The 21,757-nt window shown below is 39.7% G+C and overlaps 1 protein-coding gene across 6 annotated transcripts in view; it reads left to right on the plus strand.

Moving 5' to 3' along the window:
- The first annotated feature begins 1,014 nt into the window (after nucleotides 1-1,014).
- The window catches only part of ROBO1 (roundabout guidance receptor 1), a 414,052-nt gene continuing 393,309 nt past the window's right edge, over nucleotides 1,015-21,757 (plus strand). For 4 of the 6 annotated variants that reach the window (XM_037059024.1, XM_037059028.1, XM_037059026.1 and 1 more), the window contains exon 1: nucleotides 1,016-2,044. In XM_037059024.1, coding sequence (XP_036914919.1) covers nucleotides 1,990-2,044 — 55 coding nt within the window. In that variant the 5' untranslated portion in view covers nucleotides 1,016-1,989. Of the gene's footprint in view, nucleotides 2,045-2,335; nucleotides 2,361-21,757 lie in introns of those variants that run through there. The other 2 variants (XM_037059025.1, XM_037059027.1) reach the window with 2 other exon arrangements.

Genomic DNA, 21,757 nt, shown 5'->3' on the forward strand with positions numbered 1-21,757 from the left:
TCTTTAGTTTTGAAATGCTGAATTCTGGAGTAGTCAAGAATGCTTTTTGCATTTGTGTCTCTTAATTCATTCCCCATTGTTAACATTCTAAGCTTGACAACACCTAGTCACTGAAGTTGAAGGAAAGGTTCTCCAGTGAGACAAGAGGAAAAGACCTGTTAGCCCACCATGTGCCTTGGAATTAGCCAGCAACATGAACTTCAACAATTACAACTTAAAGGAAAGTAATTATTGTAATAAAGTGCCTATTTACCATCTAGATATAGTCTAGATCAGCTATTTTCAACCTTTTTCATCTCATGGCACACATAAACTAATTACTAAAATTCTGTGGCACACCAAAAAGTATATTATATTTTTTGCCCATCTGACAAAAAAATAGGTGTACTTTTGCTGCTGTAGTGTTGGTTGTTGTCAATTTTTTGTTTGCAATCTAAAACAAAAGAGGTCAGTGCCCCTGACTGAATAGTCAGGTATTGCACGTTTTAAAATTTCTTGTGGCACACTGGTTAGAAATCACTGCTCTAGATAACCATCTCTCGACCACCTCCCCTAGGCTTGTTTGTCTAAATCTGATTTTTAAAAATGGTAATGGGGAAGGGTGAGCAAGGGTAGAGTCACTTGAGAGTTTATTCCAACTCCTGGAAACGGTAAAGAAGAGGTTAAGCTGGACCAAGAGGATTTTTGAAGTCTTCGTCTGGGAGGTTCCATTTGGAGAAAGGTGCAGGGGAGCTAGGGGTGGCGATAGAAACAAGGCAAGTTTCCATTCGCTTGGATTTCTGAATCCTGAGCAGTTTGATTCTCACCTGAGGGCGCAGTCGGGCATCTCTGGAGTGTGTATGGAAATATTAATGACCAGAACTTGCTAGACAGGGTAGAGTGAATCATGGAAACTACCGCGCGGCCCCTTTAAGTATTCCCGGGTTGGGGAGGAGAGGGAGGAAACTGGGAGCCGCGGGGAAGGTGGGGAAAACCCACAAGCAGTTGAGCCAGCAGAGAGGCAGCGTGAGAGCAGAAACTTCAGACGGTGCTGAACCCGTCAGATCTCGGGTGTGCGGCGGAGGCTGTAGCTCCCATCCGCAGCAGCATCCTCTTCGCCCCACTCCTCCACCCCGGGGAGGTTCGGGAGCTGCCTGCCTGCAACTTCCACGAGCCGGGCTTCGGGAAGCCACCCTCAGAAAGTTTGCACTCCAGCCTCCTAGCCTCGAAGCGTTCGGGGTGCCTTGGACGCGTGCCCCTACGGGGCCGGGGGCTATGGTGAGCACCGTGCTGGACTGGAGGCGCGGGGGAAGCATGCGTGTGTCCACGGACCTGCTGCTGCTGCTGTCTCTAGTGCCCTCTCTATCACCCAAGTGATGGGAACAAGGGCCCGCCCAGGCAGCCGCTGTCGCCGCACCGCCCCCTCGTTCGCTCCCAGCGCGCGGAGTCACCCAGGCACACCCCCAGCACCCCGTGCCCGTCCTCCTGAGCTGCCGCCCCTGCCTAGCCTGCCTTCGCCGCGAGTTGCCAGCTGTTGACTGGGCTCTCCTGGAGAACAAGAAGCACTTTTTGGCCTTCTCCGATTCGTTCTCCCACCCCAACTTTGCTGCCTCCGCGGCTGCCCTCGCCGCGGCGCTAGGCGCACAGTGTGGGGGCGCACGCCGGGAGGCTCCGAAAGACGGTGGAGGCAGGAAACCGCACAACTGCTCTTCTGCTTCGGCTCTTTGTTGTTTGCTTTGGATGGTCCTTGGAAGTGGCTAAGCTTCCTCGGAAACCCTGGAAGCAGAGAAGGCAAACCTTGGGATTCTTAGCCTTCAAAGTGCGCTGAGATACTGACAAGCGTCCAGAAAGGTCTACAAGTAATTTCCCCTGAAAACTCCTGGAGGATTGACCCACGTTGCTTATATTAAGCCTTTGTGTGTAGTGTGTGTGGTGTGGATTCATAAATTTGGGGACCTCACTTCTACACCCTCTTGGCATGAGACTGTATGCAGGATCCACCCGAGGACAATGATCGCGGAGCCTGCACACTTTTACCTCTTTGGATTAATATGTCTCTGTTCAGGTAACCTCGCGTCTTCTTTCTTCACCCTGCATCGGTCCCTTCTCCACTTTTCAAATCAAACCCCGAACTGCCTTTGGTCGACCTCTCCCTTCTAAGGTCGGAGGGGCTCGTTCCCTGAAAGAGTTTCAGGCCAAATGGTTTCTAGTTCGTACCTTGGGTCGTCCTTTTCTCTCTATCCCCCAAGACCGCCCCAACCCTGATCACTGTCCTCGGCCTTTTGCCAAGTTCAGGACACGCCCAGATTACTCTTGGCAAACGTAGGTCGGAGCGGAGGCAGCGGTTGGTGGTGAGCAAAGGGCCCCCGGGATGAGCCGAAGTGAGTTTCATCCCTGGGCTGCTTCCTTTGGGGAGGGAGGTGTGCGCCCGGGGATGTTGTGGCCCGGACACCCGCCTGGATTCCTGAACCTGGTCCTTCAATTTGCCCCTCCTCTTCCGAGCACAAGGGGTTATTAGTAGCTGTTTTATGTAACCAAAGTCTGTAATTAAATTCGATTCTGTAGAAACTTCAGGAAATAACTCCTTCTTACGGTAGGATATAAACTAACTACTCTGCCTGGCTGGGTTTAGAAGGAAAACAGGAGTTTATAAGTATCTGAAAGGGAACAGTTAGTTGCCTGGGAATTTTCATGGGCAACGGAGAACAGAAGGTTGAATTTATGATTTGGGGGATTAATTAAATAGCATGAAACTCTCCAGATGAAGGGTTGGAAGGATGCTGCAGTGGGATCCTTCTGACATAGAAGTGTACACTGTATCTACACTTACAAATTTTTTTTACACTCCCTAAGAAACTTTTACTATGGGTGAACAGAGCCGCGACTCAACTTTTCTTTCTTTCCTTTTGGTAGATTCTGGTTTCAATCAAGGATCCAATTTCAGGCTTTAAAACACACACACACACACACACACACACACACACGCAGCACCTCGGGGAGTTTTTTTATAGTGGAATACTGAGCTTCAAGTTGCATCAGGGCCCATAGGTTGAAGTCACTCAATTTGCATGATTATGAAACAGTTTTATAAGGTGGGTTTGAGCATTTTGTGGCTCATGGCTTTGGGTTAGATTTTGACTAAGGATTTTACGTCATAATAAAATATGGAAAATAAAAATGCACATCAGGTAAATGATAGCAAGTAAACCTTTAAAATAATTTCAGCCCAGGAAATATGCTCTCTGGCTAAGAAGAACATTTGTGAAGAAACTAGATAAGAAATTCATTCAATTGTTATTCCTTTGAGGAAAACAGAAAACTGAAGCTGCAGCGGTGGATGTCTGATCTGTGTCCCAGGGGATGGATCAATAGATTTACCTAACTCTTGAGGCCACAAATTCTTACCTCCAGCTTCTCCTTTCTCTAATTTCCTTTTTTCTTCATTTGCAGATCCAAGTGATTGAATAGTTAGTTCCCCAACCTCCCCACGCCTGGCCATGGGTGCAAATCAGAAACATTAAGATCGGATCCCTCTATTTGTTCCTCTTTACTGCATCTCTCCCAAGTTTAATTTACAGCTTCAGATACCTTTGAGATTTCTGTTGATTCACCTTCTCTGTTAAAGTTTATTCACGTGTGTAAAGTGAAGTGTCAGTGTGATAAATGACTGGAGGGGCAGATTACTGAAGATAGGGGGATTAATGGTCATTAGTCACTGTTTGAGCTGAGTGTGTATGTGTTGGGACATTTTATCATCGCTGTAGATTAAAGATAGGGTCAGGCTAATTGGGAGGCTATCACTGAGAGCTGGTTACTTCAGTGTGCACTCTCTGTCTTCACTTGGAGATATCCGGGGGCGGGGGAGGCAGAGGTGTACCGCCCTTTCAGATTTAGTAATTTGATTAGCAGTTAGTATCTTGAGACTTGTCATTTAAATTTTAGGCCTAAACTGATTTCTGGCTTTGTTTTTCTAATTTAATGCTCCAGGTAAGCCACTGATGATTTTGAATAAACCTACATTTTTCCTGTGGGTGTGCTTATCTTCCTCTTTGGCCAGGTTTCAGGTCAAAAGTGTCCTTGTGAAATGCTCTCTCATATTTAACCTGAAGCTCTTAATCATTCTTCTGATGACTTTCACTCGGGCTGTGAATGTGAACTTGAGGGGCCAGTCAGATTAGTGGGCTGCTGGGATGATTTTATGGCAGTGTGCTATTCTAAAGCCACACTGTTGACTTGAATAAAACTTCACAGAACTTGGGTAAGTAGAGTTGGGTGTGCTCAAGACACCTGGTCCGGGAATGAATGAAGTTCTTGACAGACTGTGTTTCATGTATAGCCTCCAGCATAAGATCACAGTCTATCACTTGTTAATGGAGCGTATTTAAGAGAAATGTGGTGAGCTTACATAAATCAAAGTGCGTTGGGGGTAAGGGACCTTCAACAAGATTTAACCTGTAAAAGCATCTATTGGTTGTCAGTTATTTTCTTTCTTTCTTTCTTTTTCTTTTTAACATGGCTGCCAACTTCACAAAGTCCTTCAGTCTTCTTCAAACATATTATAACTTCATTTTGATGTGTTGATATAATACTTAACATCAAATACTATGTTTAAGAGTATGTGTTTGCTTTGTGTAGCCTTTTCTTTAGTAATGAAATACTATAATATATAATGTTTTATTCTAGAAAACTGAAATTTTGAAGAAAAATGGGCATTTCTTTTGAAATTCCTTTTTAAGATGAATATCTTTAGTGAGTCTGTATATTCTAGTTCTTTTCGATAGATAGCTAGACTTTTCGAGAGGGGAGCACTGAAAAAAAACCCTGCATTTTCTGTCAGGAAGAGATTCCTTCATATACTTCTTCCCTTTTTCACTTTTCTTTGTCTTTTGAAGAGAAACATTTTTTAGAAAAGTTTCATTCACAATGGGAACGGACCACTTACCTGGGTCTGGTCTTTCTTACTTTCCCACTTCCTTTCTTCCTCTTTCCCTCCTTCCTCGCTACCTCTCTACCTCTCTGGCAGGATTCTTTGGTAATTCTAATACGTTCTTACTAGTTTCTTTATAAACTTTTTGGCTTTTAAATATAGTTACCTGAATACTACGACATCATTGAAAATAAACTTATTTCTAGGTAGTGGGCCCTCTGACACATAAGATATTTATGATTATAATGCTTTTTTTAAAAGATTTTATTTACTTATTTTTAGAGGGGAAAGGAAGGAGAGAGAAAGATCAATGTACGGTTGCCTCTTGTGAGTCCCCTGCCGGGAACTGGCCTGCAACCCAGGCATGTGCCCTGAGGCCCGCGCTCAATCCACTGAGCCACACCAGCCAGGGCTGATTATAATGCTTTAGAACAGACAGTTTACCTGAAAATTTTCCTTAGTCTTTGAAATATTCTTGTGTGGATTGAAGTGGTGCAGAATGATAAATTGCAAACTTGCAACGATAGTTGTTTGTTTGTTTATATAGTTTACATCAAGTGGATATCTGTAATTTACAGTGCGGGGCGGGGAGGGGGGGGACCAGAATTAAATTGGGTAGAAACAATAACAGTTTGTCAATGGAGATCATAAATAGTTGAGTCTTCATGTGTCATTCATCTTCTGTGTTAACGGAAGATGCTTAAGGTGATGCTTATGCTAATTTCTAGCTCCTTTAAAAATGCTTGATTCTTAAAATAAAAGTATAACTGCCTTGCAAACTTGATTTCTTATAGGAAAATGTAAGGGGATCAAAATTGTTATTTCAGTTTAAAGTTAGTCTTGGGGTCACCTACAGAATAAATTTAAGGAGTTTGGTAATAAGAAAGGGTGAAACCAGAAGCAGAAGTCCAGAGAAGTGTAGTAGAAGTAGGTCCTGAATTTAGCTAGGTTTTAAATATTGGAAGAGGTAGAGGGGAAGGAGAGCAGCCAAAGTCCAAGTGTACCCTCTGACCACACACGCACAGTTGGAAAAGCATCTCCGAAAAATGCATTTCTGAAAATTTGATGTCAATATATATGCTGTGTATTTAACAACTATGTACTGTAGACATTTTGCATTTTAAAAAAACATTTTGAAATGTTTAAATCTTTAATAAACTCAGAATAGTAGAATAGTTTATTTTTTCAATCTTTACCCAAGGATATGTTTATTGATTTGAGTAAAAGAGGAAGGGGCAGGGGAGAGAAAGAGAAGTAAACATCAATCGGTTGCCACCTATACCCTCCCCAACCTAGGTATGTGCCCTGACAGAGAATTGAGAATCGAGAATCAACACCAGCGAACTTTTGGTTTATAGGGAGAAGGGACCCAACCAACCTGTAACCTAGGTATGTGCCCTGACAGAGAATTGAGAATCGAGAATCAACACCAGCGAACTTTTGGTTTATAGGGAGAAGGGACCCAACCAACTGAGCTACCCAGCCAGGGCCATAGAGTAGCTTTTTAAAGCTACACTTAATAAGACTTTAGGATATTGACTACTTCATTTTTTAGAGGAGTAAAAACTAAGTAGTTATCTTCTATATCGTAACACTTTTGCTTAGAGCAGACTAATAAAATAAGAGAAGGAAATAATAAAATAATGAGATGGATTTTGAGTTGTGTTGAACTACAGTAAACTTTTTGATGACTGCTACTACTATTACTATGAGGATATGACTCTCATGTATTGAACACTCACCATCATCTCATTTAATGTAAAAAAACTGTGACATAGGTGCTGTTATTAGTAAAATATTTCCTTCTCCTTGTTTTATGGTTGTGGAAACTATTCATGGAGAATTAGAGGTATGGATGAGCACAGATTTGAATCAAGATGATTCTAAAACTTAACTACCATGCACTTTCCTAGTTTTAAGAGAAAAATGAAGAATTCAAATAAGAAAGCTTATGGTTCAATCATTTTAAAAAAATTTAAAACTTGTCTAAAAACACTACCTAAATAAGACCCTGGTTTGAACAACTAAGAATTTGAAAGGGAGGCATTCCCCTTCCTGCCATTAAGTAACTGCTCTGTACATTTTTAGATCACCAGGCAAGACAATTAATTCATTACGTCCAACCTATTCGTATTCAGACTTTATTACTTCTGCATTTTCTGGCATGCTTTTAAAAGCAGAGACTGAACAGAAGTCAAAACAGTGATGCAGATGTGCAGAGATTCCAAGTTGTATTTTGGAAAATGAATGCCATTCTCATTCTTACACACTTGAGCAAAGATTTTGCTCCGAGTGCCAAAGCAAATAACTGGTCCTCACCAGGGAGAGACAATCATTTCCCCTCGGGTTGTTCTTCCCCCTCTGGGTTGGACAGGGGCTGGCGGTCATTTAGTGGTAGATGAGCCTTCTGCCTGACTGATGTTCACAGATGACTCACTTCATGGTTACTGATCATGGAAGGGTTGAGGGTTAATACCTGGTTGATCAGCTAGTTGGAAACCGCTTAGGCATAGCCAATAAAGTTGCCATCCTGTGGAGATCAAAAGGCCAGCTTCTTTCTTTACAATTCTGGCTTAGCATGGTTTCCTATTCCCCTTCTCCCACTACCTTCAGCCCTTCCCTTCAGTCTTGCTGTTGAAGAAGAGGAAGAAAAAAAGATTATCTGTAGTGTACAGGGAGGTAGCTTTGATCTCCACTTCTTTGCCTTTTCCTCTCGCTCTCCTTTTTTAACATCCAAAGGCTATTTCTCATAGTGGAAGGTGTCATGTTGCTTGCTTCATGGGAGAGCTGTCTCATTTTCCTTCAGCCAAAACAGGCTGCTACAAATCCCCTTACTTCTGTGATTTTACTTGGCTTCCAAACATCTTATGACAATGTTGTTCCACACATAAAGCAATATTTTGAACTGCATGACTGCGCATATCTTTCTGACTCCTTTGAAGGAGAGAAATGCCTCTGTGGCCTTCACAGCTGTCTGTGGCTTAGCCCAGGAAAAAGAATATCTGTTTATTTAACGAGTTTACTTTATTATTTAGGAGAGAGTGTATAGAAGGTAAACAACTGTAGAAAATGTTCTTGGATCACAAGTTTGGTGTTAATAGTTCACGGGTGTAATGCCTGTCACCCAGTTTGACACTTAAATGAGAAGTAAAGGCACCATCAGTGGAGACAAGCAAATGTCAACAGAGCAGTGTGGGTCTGTGTTAAGTGGGAATAATTTTGTGGGTGTAAAGTGATTGATTTGTATGCAGCATATAGGGAGTAATAGGCTTCTGGTCCTAATAATACGGGGTATTTTGGTGCTCAGTTTTTTAGATCATGTTAGTCTTCACTAGAAAACCTATTTTTAAAGCACTTGCAGCAGTAGCAGCTCATGGTTACACCTTTGCAAATGCTCTTGACTGGATTTCAGAAAGTACCAAGTTCAAAGTGTGGGCCGCCTCTATGTTCAGCTCGTGTGTACATGACCTGAGAACCAGGGACATCTTGTCCACAGTCAGCCATGGAGGGAGCAGGAATCCTTAGAACTTTCGTCCAAAATTATTTGGAAGAAGTTCTGCTTGAGAATAGAGACCCAGGTGGTATCCCCACTGCCCAGGAGATTCTCCTTTTAAAGTGAGGAAATAGAATAAACGAGAATAAAAAAAGGTTATATGCGGCCACTTAGTACTTTAAAAATTATTTCAGGTGTATATTTTCTCTTGATTTAACTTTAAATTTCAGTGAGTATAACAAGTGTTTATATGACCATGAAATCTTTTTTAGCATGATATATATATGGTCATAATTTATGCACCGCTATGGAAAAAACTTCAACTTGGTAAGCTCATTCCCGGATGTTAGGAAAGGGGAAATAAAAACCCAATTCTAGTTTCTCTCCACTAGCATGAGTGAGGCCCTTTTGTGTCCTTCGCATTCCTGGTAGAGTTTGAAAGGAAAATGTGTGACCAAAGAAAAAGCAAATCAAGCCGCAACATGTCTGTTCCAAGATCATTTGCCATCGTATGGTGCTAATGAGAAATTAAGACTCATAATTTGATATCTAAACTTAAATAACCTGCATACTATTATATTGTCTATTGTTTTAATTTAATTTATTTATTTATTTTTAGAGGGAAAGGAGAGAGGGAGAGAAACATCAATGTCTGGTTGCCTTTCCTGCGTCCCCTGCTGGGAGTTGGCCTGCAGGGAACCGGCCTGCAACCCAGGCATGTGCCCTGACTGGGAATCGAACCGCGATCGTATGGTTCGCAGGCCCGTGCTCAATCCACGGAGCTACACCAGCCAGGGCTATATTGTCTATTTTTTAAAGTAAATTTAAAAAATTTATTGATTTGAGAGAGGGAAACATTAATTTGTTGTTCTATTTATCTATGCATTCATTGGTTGATTCTTTTATGTACCCTGACCAGGGTTTGAACCCACAACCTTGGTGTATTGGGATAACACTCTCTAACCAACTGAACTACCTGGCCAGGGCTATATTTTCTGTTTTAAAATGTTATTTTATTTTCTCCCATTAGTGATGAACTAAATTTTAGTTTGGCTAGTGGTGTCTGCCTGCAATTTTCTTCCTCCATAAAGGACATATAAGTCTGCACTTTTTAGTTTCATAGATCTAAAGCTGATTTTGTTTACCTGATCTAGATTTTAAAAGGCCGTCTTTATTACTCTGAAACTTCACTAAAATGATGCTTGCTCATATACACAACAAAGTGAGTTAAAGCGCATTTGTAGGTGTTAACTATATACCTCCAGGAAGCTTTAAACTGCTTGAGTTGCCTGGCTTAGGAAGTAATTGCAGTGTCTGCAGACTATTCAATTAGCAAGTTGTCCTTGGAAAGTAAACTGGCCTGTACAGGCTGTGAAAGATAAACTTATCTGGTTTTCTGTTATTTTTGAAGGGAGGTGAAAGTTTTAGCAACCTGGTATTAAGTTGGGAACTAGAACTTGCTTAAATTAATGAACTTAGTAATATGTTGTTAAAATCTTAACTTGCACAATGAAAATAAGAGAGAGGCAGAGCCTTTACTTGGGTACTATGCAGAGAGGATGGACATTTCCTTACCAGATAGTTGCTATTAATTTTGATGAGTTAGGGTGGAATAGAAGCAGCGTAAGGGCAGCTTTTATTTAGATTCAATATGGTCAGACAAGAAACAAAATTCCTAGTGTTATTTGGTCTTTTTTTCCTATTAATGGTCATTTAGTCCCAGGAGCTCTTTATTTCCTGGAACCTATATTCAAAGTTATCTTTTCACCATTTTATATTTGACATATTTAACATAATATTTTAAACATGTGGTTATATATATGTGTTAAATATATATAATATAAATAACATAAATCTATACATAATATTTAATACATATATACTAATGTGACGAGTGAGTAAAAACCAAATGATTAATTATGATGAATTGATACAATATAGGTCCAATCCTACTGAATTTGAAGGGCTATGAATCACTAATACTATCTCTAACAATAGTTATTACAAAGCCCAAAATTTTGAACATGTTTACTATCTATCTATCTAGCAACGTGCTAACATGCCTTACCTAATACCACATTAGGAATACATGCATTGCCATTACCCTTGTTTATCAACATGGAAAGTTAGTTCCAAAGTTACGATACTTGCCTAGAGTCAGTTAGCTAGTTGGGTGGAGTGAGGATTTGAATCCAGCCTATCTGATCCCACAATTTTGCTCTTCACCACTGTACAGATACATTCCACTGTTTCCTTAAAAGAAAACGATTGTCCTGGCTGGTGTAGCTCAGTGGCTTGAGCGCAGACTGTGAACCAAAGGGTCGCCGGTTCGATTCCCAGTCAGGGAACGTGCCTGGGTTGCAAGCCAGGTCCCCAGTAGGGGGTGCGTGAGAGGCAACCACACACTGATGTTTCTCTCCTCTTTGACCCTCCCTTCCCCTCTCTCTAAAAATAAAAAAAATCTTAAGAACAAAGAAAATGATTGTGGATAAAACAGTATAAAATGTATGGATAGCAAGGCTAAGATACTTTTCTGTGAGGGAAGTAGCATGTGCTGCTAGGCTGTTTTAGTTCCTTTTTAGCTGTTATATTTTTCTGGTGTATCTGATTATCTGTTTCTCTCTTATGTGTGTCACATGGTAACCCACAATAAAAAGTACACCCTGATATCATACATCGTAAAACACAGAAATGTAAGTCCAGCCTCATAATATGGTTTAGTGGAATCAGTGCTGTTAGGTTGTGGAGTAAAGCTGAGATAGTAAGACCTAAGTAAGTTTTATGATAGTGCAACTGTATAAGTGAATAGAAATTCCCTTATAGAACATAGTATGACTGGATCTAACTTCCCTAGGAAACTGGTGTTCAGTTTTTGATTTTTGAGTTTGAAAATAAATGGTTTGCTTAGTGATAAGGTACTGTAGATAATTCTATTAAGCAGCAGCCTGGTTAGAATCTGTGATTACTATTCCTTTAAAGGTGTATTCTTCTCAGATGACAAGTTTTATAGAAAGCAAAGAATGTGGAATTGGTTAATGTGATCCCTGTGAATGAAACCTGCCAGAGACTAATAGCTATCAAAAAAACTGCTGTAACCCCACTCTTTCAGAAGTCATGTAGTTAGTTTTTAATTTGTTATTCTTTTGCTTTTCTTACTTTTTAAAAATATACGCCTGATAAGATTATTTTATAATTTCCTAGGTCTAGGTTTCTGAGCTTAACTCAGTGTTACGTTCAAATGTACAGCTGGAAGGTGCATTTATATTCTCATCTGTATTTCTGTAGGTTTGTGACTTTACATAAGGCTCAGTGGGAGACGGAAGCTTTGCCTAGTTCCTTGCTCGGTACCACTAATGAAAATGGTGTCATATTGAAAACCTTCCTTTATATGAGACCTGGGGTCTTAGCCTTAAGGCTTTTTACTCTTTGTCTTAAAATACACTTCACAATAAATTTACTTCTATGCATTTTACCATTCATTTGTGCTTGATAATGCTACTTGTTTATTATTAGTGGATCTTAATAACAGTTTATTGCCAGTAAATTATCTACTATCAGTATTGATAACAATTAAAATTATTATTAATAAGCTGTCAACTTTTGTTGTTAGACTCTTTAGAGCGTGTTTCAGACATACCTGATAATGTGTAAGAGTTTTTCATATGAGATACAGGCTGTGTACATATGGATCCAAAATAGAATGTTGAATCACATTAGACTATTGTTGGCACTAAATGAATAAAAGATGTTTTGATATGATGGGAGAAGTGCGGATAGCATTTTGGGGACTGATAGATGAAGGTGATTTGCTTTCCCGGGGACATCTTCCTAGAATGAGTGGGTTCCTTCCCTAAGAGTGCTGAGGGAAAGAATGGCATACATCTTGGTGGGCGAGGGGAAATGTTTGAGAGGTGCGTCCAGGAGTGGTGATTTGAAAAACCAACACAATCTATTGGAAGAGGTAGGTTTGATAGCTGGTTATATTATAGATTTCACTTATAACATTGTTATATTTTAGAAGACATTTAATAATTACATTCATTTATTTTTTCATTTATTTAATCAGTTTTTCAAGGCAACAAAGTATTTGTACAAAGCTTATTCTTTGTATTTAAGGAATTCGTGGTCAACAGTTGATTGCCATGCAGGTTAATTTACTAGAGGTATGCGTGACTGCTCTGCATTCCTCTGTTAGATCGTAAAAAAGCTTCCCCCAAATGCAGGAAAGTTTGTAAAATACATGTAAATGTGATGACCTAATTTTTAAGAAGTTTAGATTTTTGGGGGTACTTTCTATGAAGACATAGATAGCAAGCAGTATACAGATAAATGGACTTAGGCATAATACTGTGTGTATTATTGGTTTCCCCCTTTTATCCAAAAATAGCATTCCTATGAAACCTTTCATATGCTGAGATGGTGTAAAGGGAAGAAGCAATTGTTAGGACAGATCTCGGCTAACAGATGCACAAAGTAATTTTTAAAAATTAAGTTTATTGGGGTGACATTGGTGGATGCACAAAATCAAAGGCGATAAAGCCCAGATGCCCACAGACTCAGTTCACAGTAAGACGGCTTGTTTCTGAGATGTTGAGGGAAGAGCTTCCCAAGGAAGAGCTTGGCAGAACCACACCTGATGCTCGGAGTGCAGGATGCTTTAGCTTGCTGTAAAACAAGTCCTCAGTGCTGCCTTTTGCCTTTCTTCGTAAAAGAGAAAATTCTCTTCGAATTTCTTTTGATTAGCGAAAACAGATGCTAATATAATTTCTTTAGTAAAAAAGTGTCATAAAGCAAACTTTTGAAAAAAGGGGGCTACTGGGTTGATCTTACCCTGTCAGAGAATCATTTGGACAGCACCTTAGAACGTGAACTTCATCTGTGCTGCCACCCTCTCTCTAAGCTCCCGGAACAGGTGGTCTTTGTCCTTCCCTCACTGCTCTCGGGGACAGGAACCATTTCATAGTATAGAGGGTTCCATTTACAGTTTTTATAAAATTTCTTCTCATTAAGTGGAGGATCAACTATTTTCTGTCCTGTAGACCTTGGGTTTTGTCTTCCGAAGCTGCCATGGTAAACCTGGTGAGTTTCTGTGTGAAATTGCTCCAATATGTGAAGCCAGTTGTTATGTTCTTTCTAAACCTGTTCTCCAGACACTTGATCCCCATTTTCTTCCAGGCTTCCTCCTATTATAAAGAGTCACTTTCTTTTGTTATGTTGTTCTCTTTTTACTGTTTTTACTATTTATTTTGTCTGTGCCCTAAAGTGTAACATGGGGTTTGAGAAATTTACTTTCTTTTTGAATTAAAAAGGTAGATAACTTTTGCCCTGGCTGCTGTAGCTCAGTGGATTGAGCAGGGGCCTGCGAACCCCAGGATCGCGGTTCGATTCTCAGTCAGGGCACATGCCTGGGTTGCAGGCCAGTTCCCAGGAGGGGATTCACGAGAGGCAACCATGCATTGATATTTCTCTCCTTCTCTCCTTCCCTTCCTCTCTAAAGATAAATAAAAAAAAGGTAGACAACTTTTAATTTGTTCTTAGAGTTCTAATAAGTCTTACTTTAAAGTTCTCTTAGTATTCTAGAATGTAATGCTATTCTGGGTCAGATTTAAAATGTATTAGTATGCTTGTCTTTCCACCTTAATTTCCCATTGAATCATCATAGAATACCTTAAAATCATAATTCTTGGTGGGGAAGATAAAGAAAATAGAATTTGTGAGATTCTGTTTTTCTTCCCTGGTAATATTTTACAATGGTTGAGTCCAGATGCCTATATAGGGCTTCTGTAAGGAAGGCTCTGGGATGTTTCTGAGGGATGGGTAGCTGGGTGTTGCCATGGAGAAATGTAGGCCCAGTGTAGACTGACTTTCTGAGTTTTCAAGAGAAGGCATAATCCGTATTTTTAAGTAAAATCTTCCAACTGATACATAGGACAACTGAATCTAAAATAATAATAATAATAACAACAACAACACTAATAAGGCATCAAACCAGATGAGGCCTACAGGCCACCGTTTTGTGGGTGCAGTATTACGCTATCCATGCCGAGTAGGACTGACCTGTCTGTTGCTGCCTATTGCTACTCTAAATATGTCAGTATCTCCTCAGTTCCTGTATCTTTAGCCTTTTAGAAGCTCTCACTTTTCTGATGGTTGGCCATCTACTGTATTTAACTAGCAATAATACAGTAGGATAATGGCTTATTTACTTAACCAAGAGCTGTGCTTTTATTGGGAGCTATTTACATTTCACAACTTGTATTTGTTGAGCTCCCACAAGAACTGATCACTTGACTGTTTATGTTGATTCTTTTGCCTAAAGCTAACAAACAAAGAAAACAAAACCACAGCCCTTTGATAAGCTAAGAGTCCCTGATGAACTGAATAAGTAAATATATTCTTGAATAAGAAGAGAAATGATCAACAAAGACAGTCTGAAGGTTTACTGATTGCTATTGAGAGGCACACCCCTGAGCTGCAGATAAATTACTGGCTGAGAAAGTACATTAAAGAAATCTGAGGATATATAAATTAAGAAAAGTGGGGCTGTGGTGGAATTGCAAAGAAACCTTTTCCTTCTGCAAGAATTTATGTATTGCAGGATCTTATGTGAAATCCTGCTTCCCTTATTTGTTGTATTATTTGTGTATAGATCATTAGCTATTTGACAAATATGATCAAGGGAGAAGCTTAATCTAAAGGGTCAGGAATCATTGACAATTGAATATTAACCAGAAATGAAAATAAAGCATCTCTGAAATAATTTGTCAGTGAAAAATATTATTTAATTTACAAAGTATTGATTGATGTACAGTTTTCAAGAGCAAATCTAGCATTCCTGTGAGGAAACCTTGTGCATAATTCATAAATGTTTCTAAAATAACATTTGGAGGATTTCTTTAAGCAGCAGAGAAGTGGTATAATTCACTCAGGTGTTCAAGATATACTACAAAGTATATATATGAAGAAACTTTTGTTAACTCTCTTAAAATAAACAAAACTGGGCATTTCTTGCTAACTCAGAGTAAAACATATGTATGTGTAGAAATGTGTGTTCATTATCTTTCACTATAAAGAGCACAGCATTTCTTTTTGTCTTTGAACAACTCATCCTACTGGAAGAATATGGCAGAGTCCCTTTGGGGATCATTAGGAGCATTACTTATGTTAGACATCTCTCAGTGGCAGCCCTCCTCATGCTAAATTCTGGAGCCACAGCTCACGGATAATATGAGATGCTCACAGGCACGAGGCAGGGAATAATATCTGAGTGGAAGAAGGTCAAGGCACGGGCAAAGGAAGAGGTCAGAAGCAGTAATATGCCCTGAGCAAGGAGAGCTTTTCATTTGAAGCTGGAAACCATCACCAACATTTCATTGTCCAGAGGAGGCATGTTTAAAGATGAGTTTTATTTGATGTTCAGACAAAATAGCTTGGCAATAGTAATGGATTCTTCCTCCTTTGAAAGAGCAGCATGATTTCCATGTTTATTTTGAAATTATTTCTATAGTTGATAACTGCAGCCTTCAAGAGAATATAATGAGGAAATATTAACAAGTGTGCCTATATCTTGTTGATATTTATTTGATATTTATATCTTGTCTATGTCTATGACTTACTGTCCATGGGACAATAAGGTTATTTCTTCTCCCCCTTTCCTTCCATGTAGAGACTCTTTGTTCTTTTTGAACCATAGAGACATTATGTCTGATTCATTTCCTTATTATCAAGTAGTTTGTGTTTGGGTTTATTGGTATTATTGATTTGATTATATTGCATAACTGCCTAATTAGGGTTCCCTGCCTATGATTTCAAATATGCCCTCTAACACTCTGGCTTTCCTAAATGCTACTAAATGCTCTACATTTTATTGTAGGCTACTTTGGGTTGGGAATGCTGTGTCTGGCCCCATTTATTTCTCTCTTTTTCCCTTCCCTGCTTTTCATCCCAATTCTTTTTTTAAAATATATTTTATTGATTATACCATTACAGTTGCTCTATTCCCCCCTTCATTCCCCTCCACCCTGCACACCCCCTCTCCCACCATCCCCCCCTTTAGTTTATGAGCACGTGTCTTAAGTTCTTTAGATGCTGTATTTCCACTACTATTCTTGCCCTCCTCCCTATCTATTTTCTACCTACTGTCTATGCTATTTTCTGTACCTTCTCCTCCTCTCACTCCCCTGTTGCTAACCCTCCATGTGTTCTTCATTTCTACGGTTCTGCAACTGATCTAGCTGTCCTCTTGGTTTGCTTTTGTTTTAGGTGTGGTTGTTAATAACTGTGAGTTTGCTTGTTCTTTCACTGTTCATATTTTTCATCTTATTTATCTTATATAAGTCCCTTTAGCATTTCATATAATAAGGGCTTGGTGATGATGAACTCCTTGAACTTGACCTTATCTGAGAAGCACTTTATCTGTCCTTCCATTCTGAATGAAAGCTTTGCTGGATAAAGCAATCTTGGCTGTAGGTCTTTGGATTTCATGATTTGGAATACTTCTTTCCAGCCCCTTCTTGGCCTGTAAGGTCTCCTTTGAGAAATCCGCTGACAGTCTGATGGGAACTCCTTTGTAGGTGACCGTCCCCTTATCTCTTGCTGCTTCTAGGATTCTCTCCTTCATTTTAATCTTGGCTAATGTAATTATGATGTGCATTTGTGTGTTCCTTCTTGGGTCCACTCTAAGGAAAAAAGAAATAGTGAACCTCTCAGATGCACAGTTCAAAACACTGGTGATCAGGATGCTCACAGAACTGGTTGATTATATATGAAGGCTAAACTAATTGAAATGAAAGGGAATGCACAGGAAACTAATAGGAAAGGAAAGGAAAGGAAAGGAAAGGAAACTGGGACTCAAATCAATGGAGTGGACTAGAAGGAAGAATGAAACATCCAAACAGAAAAGAATGAAGAAACAAGAATTCAAAAAAATGAGGAGAGGCTTAGGAGCCTCCAGGACATGTTTAAACATTCCAACATCCGAATTATAGGGGTACCAGAAGGGGGAAAGAAACAGCCACGAGTGGAAAACTTATTTGAACAAATAATAAAGGGGAACTTCCCCAGTCTGGCAAAGGAAATAGACTTCCAGGAAATCCAGGAAGCTCAGAGAATTTATCCCAATTCTTACCTGGGCTAATGAAGCAATACGGGTATCTTTAGCCTCGCTGTCCAGCCACCTACTGTAGGGCTGATATACTTCTTATGTGTTTCTTTAGCACCGTATGTATGAAGCTGTGGCCTTGCCCACAATCATGCTGGGTTGCATTTACTTACCTAGGTCTCCTTTCAGATGTTGCAATCAGCACATCGCTCATTTGTGAATGAGTAAGTGATTCATTATATGAATTTCTTTATTTTGCTTTGACTGGGGTTGTATAAGGGATTAGCACTTCTTCCTCTTAGGTAAAAATTGATCCTTTTAGAAACAAATGAAAACTCAAAAGAAGAAAAAACAGAGTTACTAAATATATCATAAACCTTCATCCTGTCTTTTTTTTTTTAAACAAAAGCCTTGGAACAACTTGTAGAAATTGTTGTAAAGCACCGAATTTGGAATTAATTTATGAATGGGTGTGCTCAGTAGTTTTTTTTTAAGGTAAATATATATTTTTAAGATTTTATTTATTTATCTTTAGAGGGGAAGGGAAGGAGAGAGGGAGAGAAATATCCATGTATGGTCGCCTCTTGTGCGTCCCCTGCCGGGAATTGGGAACCGGGAACTGGCCTGCAACCCAGGCATGTGCCCTGACTGCGAATCGAACGACGATCGTGTGGTTCATAGGCTCGCGCTCAATCCACTGAGCTACACCAGCCAGGGTGCTCAGTAGTTTTTTTAATTTACTAGATCCTACAAAGTGGATTAGATAAGACTTTGAATATCTAATGCATGGAATTTTGTAGGTTTCCCTATGATTTTTCTGTGGACTGGCTGGAGTCGAATGAGAGGAAAACATGACTTGGATTCAGACGTGGTGGTTGCTTCTGACTTTGAAACTTCCACTATATACAATAGCTTTTCACCATGCCATGGGTGGGTTAGTTTCCTCATCTCTACAGTGCAGGAATGAAACATTTGGTATTTGGACCACTTCTAGAATTTAGATTCTGAAGTTTTTAACCTAAGAACAAGACAGTGAGCTGGGTTATTTATCTATGAGATTTTTCTAGGCAGTGTGTCTTTCAATAGAGGAGTGATTTTCAACCCGTGTGCCCCAGGAATTTTTAAAACATGTAGTACCTTGTTATTTGGTCAAGGGCACTGACATCTTTTCACTTCGATTGCCAAATAAGAAAAATGAAACAGAACAACACAACAATAGCTGTCTGGTGTGACTAAATCAAAATCATAGCAATTTTTTGTCAGATTAGCAAAAATCATAATTTTTTGTTGCGGTGCAGAATTTTAGTACTTAGTTTGTGTGCCATGAGATGAGAAAGGTTGAGAATCTGCAGTAACAGAGTGTAGTGATTGTCAGGGAATGGGTTTCAGAGCTAAAACACCTTGGTTTGAAATCTGACCTCACTGATAACCATCCACATCACCCTTGTAGGTTATCTCAGTTTCCTATTTCCTTATCAGTAAAATGGAAATAATTTTGGTGCAAACCTCATAGGGTTGTTGTGGAAGTCAAAATATATGTAAATTGCTTAAAAGGTGTTTGGTATGTTTAGTGTCTATTTAACTTGTGACTTGTTGTGTTACGTTTTATCATCGGTTTGCTGATCGGTAGTCTTTATCAAGATTTTGGAAAAGGAAACTAGTTTTTACACTAGTTGCTTGGTATAGGCCTTGATGTACCAACCCTAAACATAAATAAACATTATCTACACAGAGACTCCCAACTTTAAGACCTGTTACCAGAGATTAAAACAAAGGGAACAAACAAACAAAAATAAAAGCAAACTAAATCAGAAATGTAAGTGTTGTTAAGAAAAAATTCAGGGTTGATTTGACAAGTGGGAGACAGATTCCCAGTTGCTGGGCAAATTGCCATGCCAATGTGATAACCATTTCTATTCAACAAAGCAAAATTTATTATTGTTTATTCTGTACAAAAATGCCAACAATTAGAGCTATATCAGGTTGCTTGCTTTCTCCTTCAATTAAAAAAATGTTAATGCCCTTAAGAGGATTAAGAGATTTGCAATTTACTGTGAATTATTTTAATCAGATTATAGGCCCTCTTTTACTTGTAGTTCAGCTCTTTAGCATTGAGTATGGAAATTTTCATTTGGAGTGGGGGTGGGGTAGATATTGGGAAGTATCAGGGATGGAGAAGAAGGAGACTGTTTTGGATCCTGGAATAATGATGGGAACCAAACTGGGAAAGCAAATTTGAAGGGGAGATAGGCCCTAGTTACAAACTTCAGATATTTAACTTTGGTCCCCAAATCCAGAAACACTGTATCTAGTTCCCCTTGTACTATTTAAGCCATTCCTTCAAGAAGTCAAAAACCGAATTATAGTATTAATAGTGTGGTATAAGAACTGGAGTTTTAGATGAGTCAATGACATAGGTGAGTCACTGACATAGAACTGAAGTTTTAGATGCATCATTGACTTTGGGAAATTCAGTGTCATTTATAAAATGGTATGGTGGGTAAGATTTCAGCCCTTAAACTAATTCATTCATTTAATAAATAATTTCTTGTCATATTATTTGTGTCTGTCTGTGCTCTCTAACCTTGGCACTGTTGCTAGCTGTTTTAAAATGTGCCCAGGGTTTGTTTTGATCAGGTCTGGTAAGACATGCCAATGTGGAAATGACCATCCTGAAGGAAGAAGTTGCAACTCACAGACTCGGAAAACAGTGGGCACAGGAGTCATGCTGGGCCCTGTTGGAGGCTGCAGGGGAGGCTCCGGGTCTGTTGAGAGGCAGAAAAAGGGAGGGGAAGCCTGGGCAAAGCCTATCTTGTAGTTTTTATGGGAAGGCGTACATGAGGCAAGGTGTGAAAGCCTCGAAGGTTTAGGGAAGGATAATTTTGATGATTTCAGCCGGGTGTGGGCCTTGGGGATGGTCCATAGTTGTCCAAAACCTGCAGTTATTAGGACAGAGAAATACTGCCTCCTGGTATGTCAGAGCCAGATAGAGATGGCCAGCCAGTGTATGCGCTTGGGATTGCTTCGTTTGTACGTAAACACTGTGCTCTTGGGTGAATGTTTCTGATCTCTAGGAACTGGCCAGCGCTGGGAGAAGCAGTCTCTTCATCAGCAAGGCTCCAGATGTCGCAGCATCAAGAATACAAAAAAAAAAAAAAAAAAAAAGAAAGAAAGAAAATACAGTTGTGCTTTGTGAACTGTGAACTTGATCATATTACTCATGTTTTTCTCAAGCCTTACTTGTCTCTCTGTGAATTGGGGATACTTGTAATAACACCCTCTAAGAGTTTGGATATAAAGTGGGAAAAGCTTTGTTTTCGTCATAAAAATATTAAATACGTATAAATTTGCAGTCCAAAAAGGTGACATGGAAATGAACTTAGTGTTCAAACCAGTGCTAAGTTGCTCAGAACTAGTGTATATTTGTGTGTTTAATAAGAGGAAATAAAATTGTCTGTTGGTAACACAACTTGTAAATACAGTACTTTTTAGATTATTCAATAAAGACATCATTTCAGTTTCAAAATAGCTCAAATTTATGTATACAGCTTTTACTTCCAAACCTTAACACACATGTATCTTTTAAATATTACTTTATTTTATCTCTTCATATGAATACATTTTTGGGGAGAGCAGCAGAATAGTACAGTATTGGTACTAATGCTAATTAAGTACTAATTAGTAATACTGATATCAGTGCTATTTTGAAGAGAGCGGGGAGAGTTGGAGACTCTAGTTTCGTGGCCAAAGGAATAGTGTTTTCTCCTGCCACTCCTGGCTTCCTGTGGCTCGGTCTCTTTGACATCGTTATTATGTATAATCTCAGTATGTTTGGCCCTGCCGCTTGCCTGACCCATGCTCCTGGTCACTTTCTCGGGAAGGCTTCTTCACCTTCCTTACTCACAGATGCTCCTCCAGGCACTGTGTACTCTTGGTCAAAGCACATTCTCAGCTTCACTATGAATTCATTTCCATGGTTATTTAAGTTCTGATTTTTGCAATAGTTTTGGTTTTGGTGGCCGTGGAGTTCTTGGGGTGTCTGGAGGTAAAGAATTTCCTGAGACCCGCATGGGAGGATGGGGTTCCGTAGTAAACTGTACTGATGGTGTATAATCAGGGGGGTGCTCTCCTGACTCACCCATGTCCCGTCTCTGTCTGTCTCACCCTGGAAAAGGTCCAGTCTTGTCTGTAGTCAGGCCAGAATGAAGGCTACCACCCAGAGTTTATGCTCCATATTACAGTCCAGTCCAGTCTAACA

Source organism: Sturnira hondurensis, unplaced genomic scaffold (genome assembly GCF_014824575.4).
Source record: "Sturnira hondurensis isolate 20B ecotype Veracruz unplaced genomic scaffold, ASM1482457v3 Scaffold0010428, whole genome shotgun sequence".
NCBI classification, from domain to species: domain Eukaryota; kingdom Metazoa; phylum Chordata; class Mammalia; order Chiroptera; family Phyllostomidae; genus Sturnira; species Sturnira hondurensis.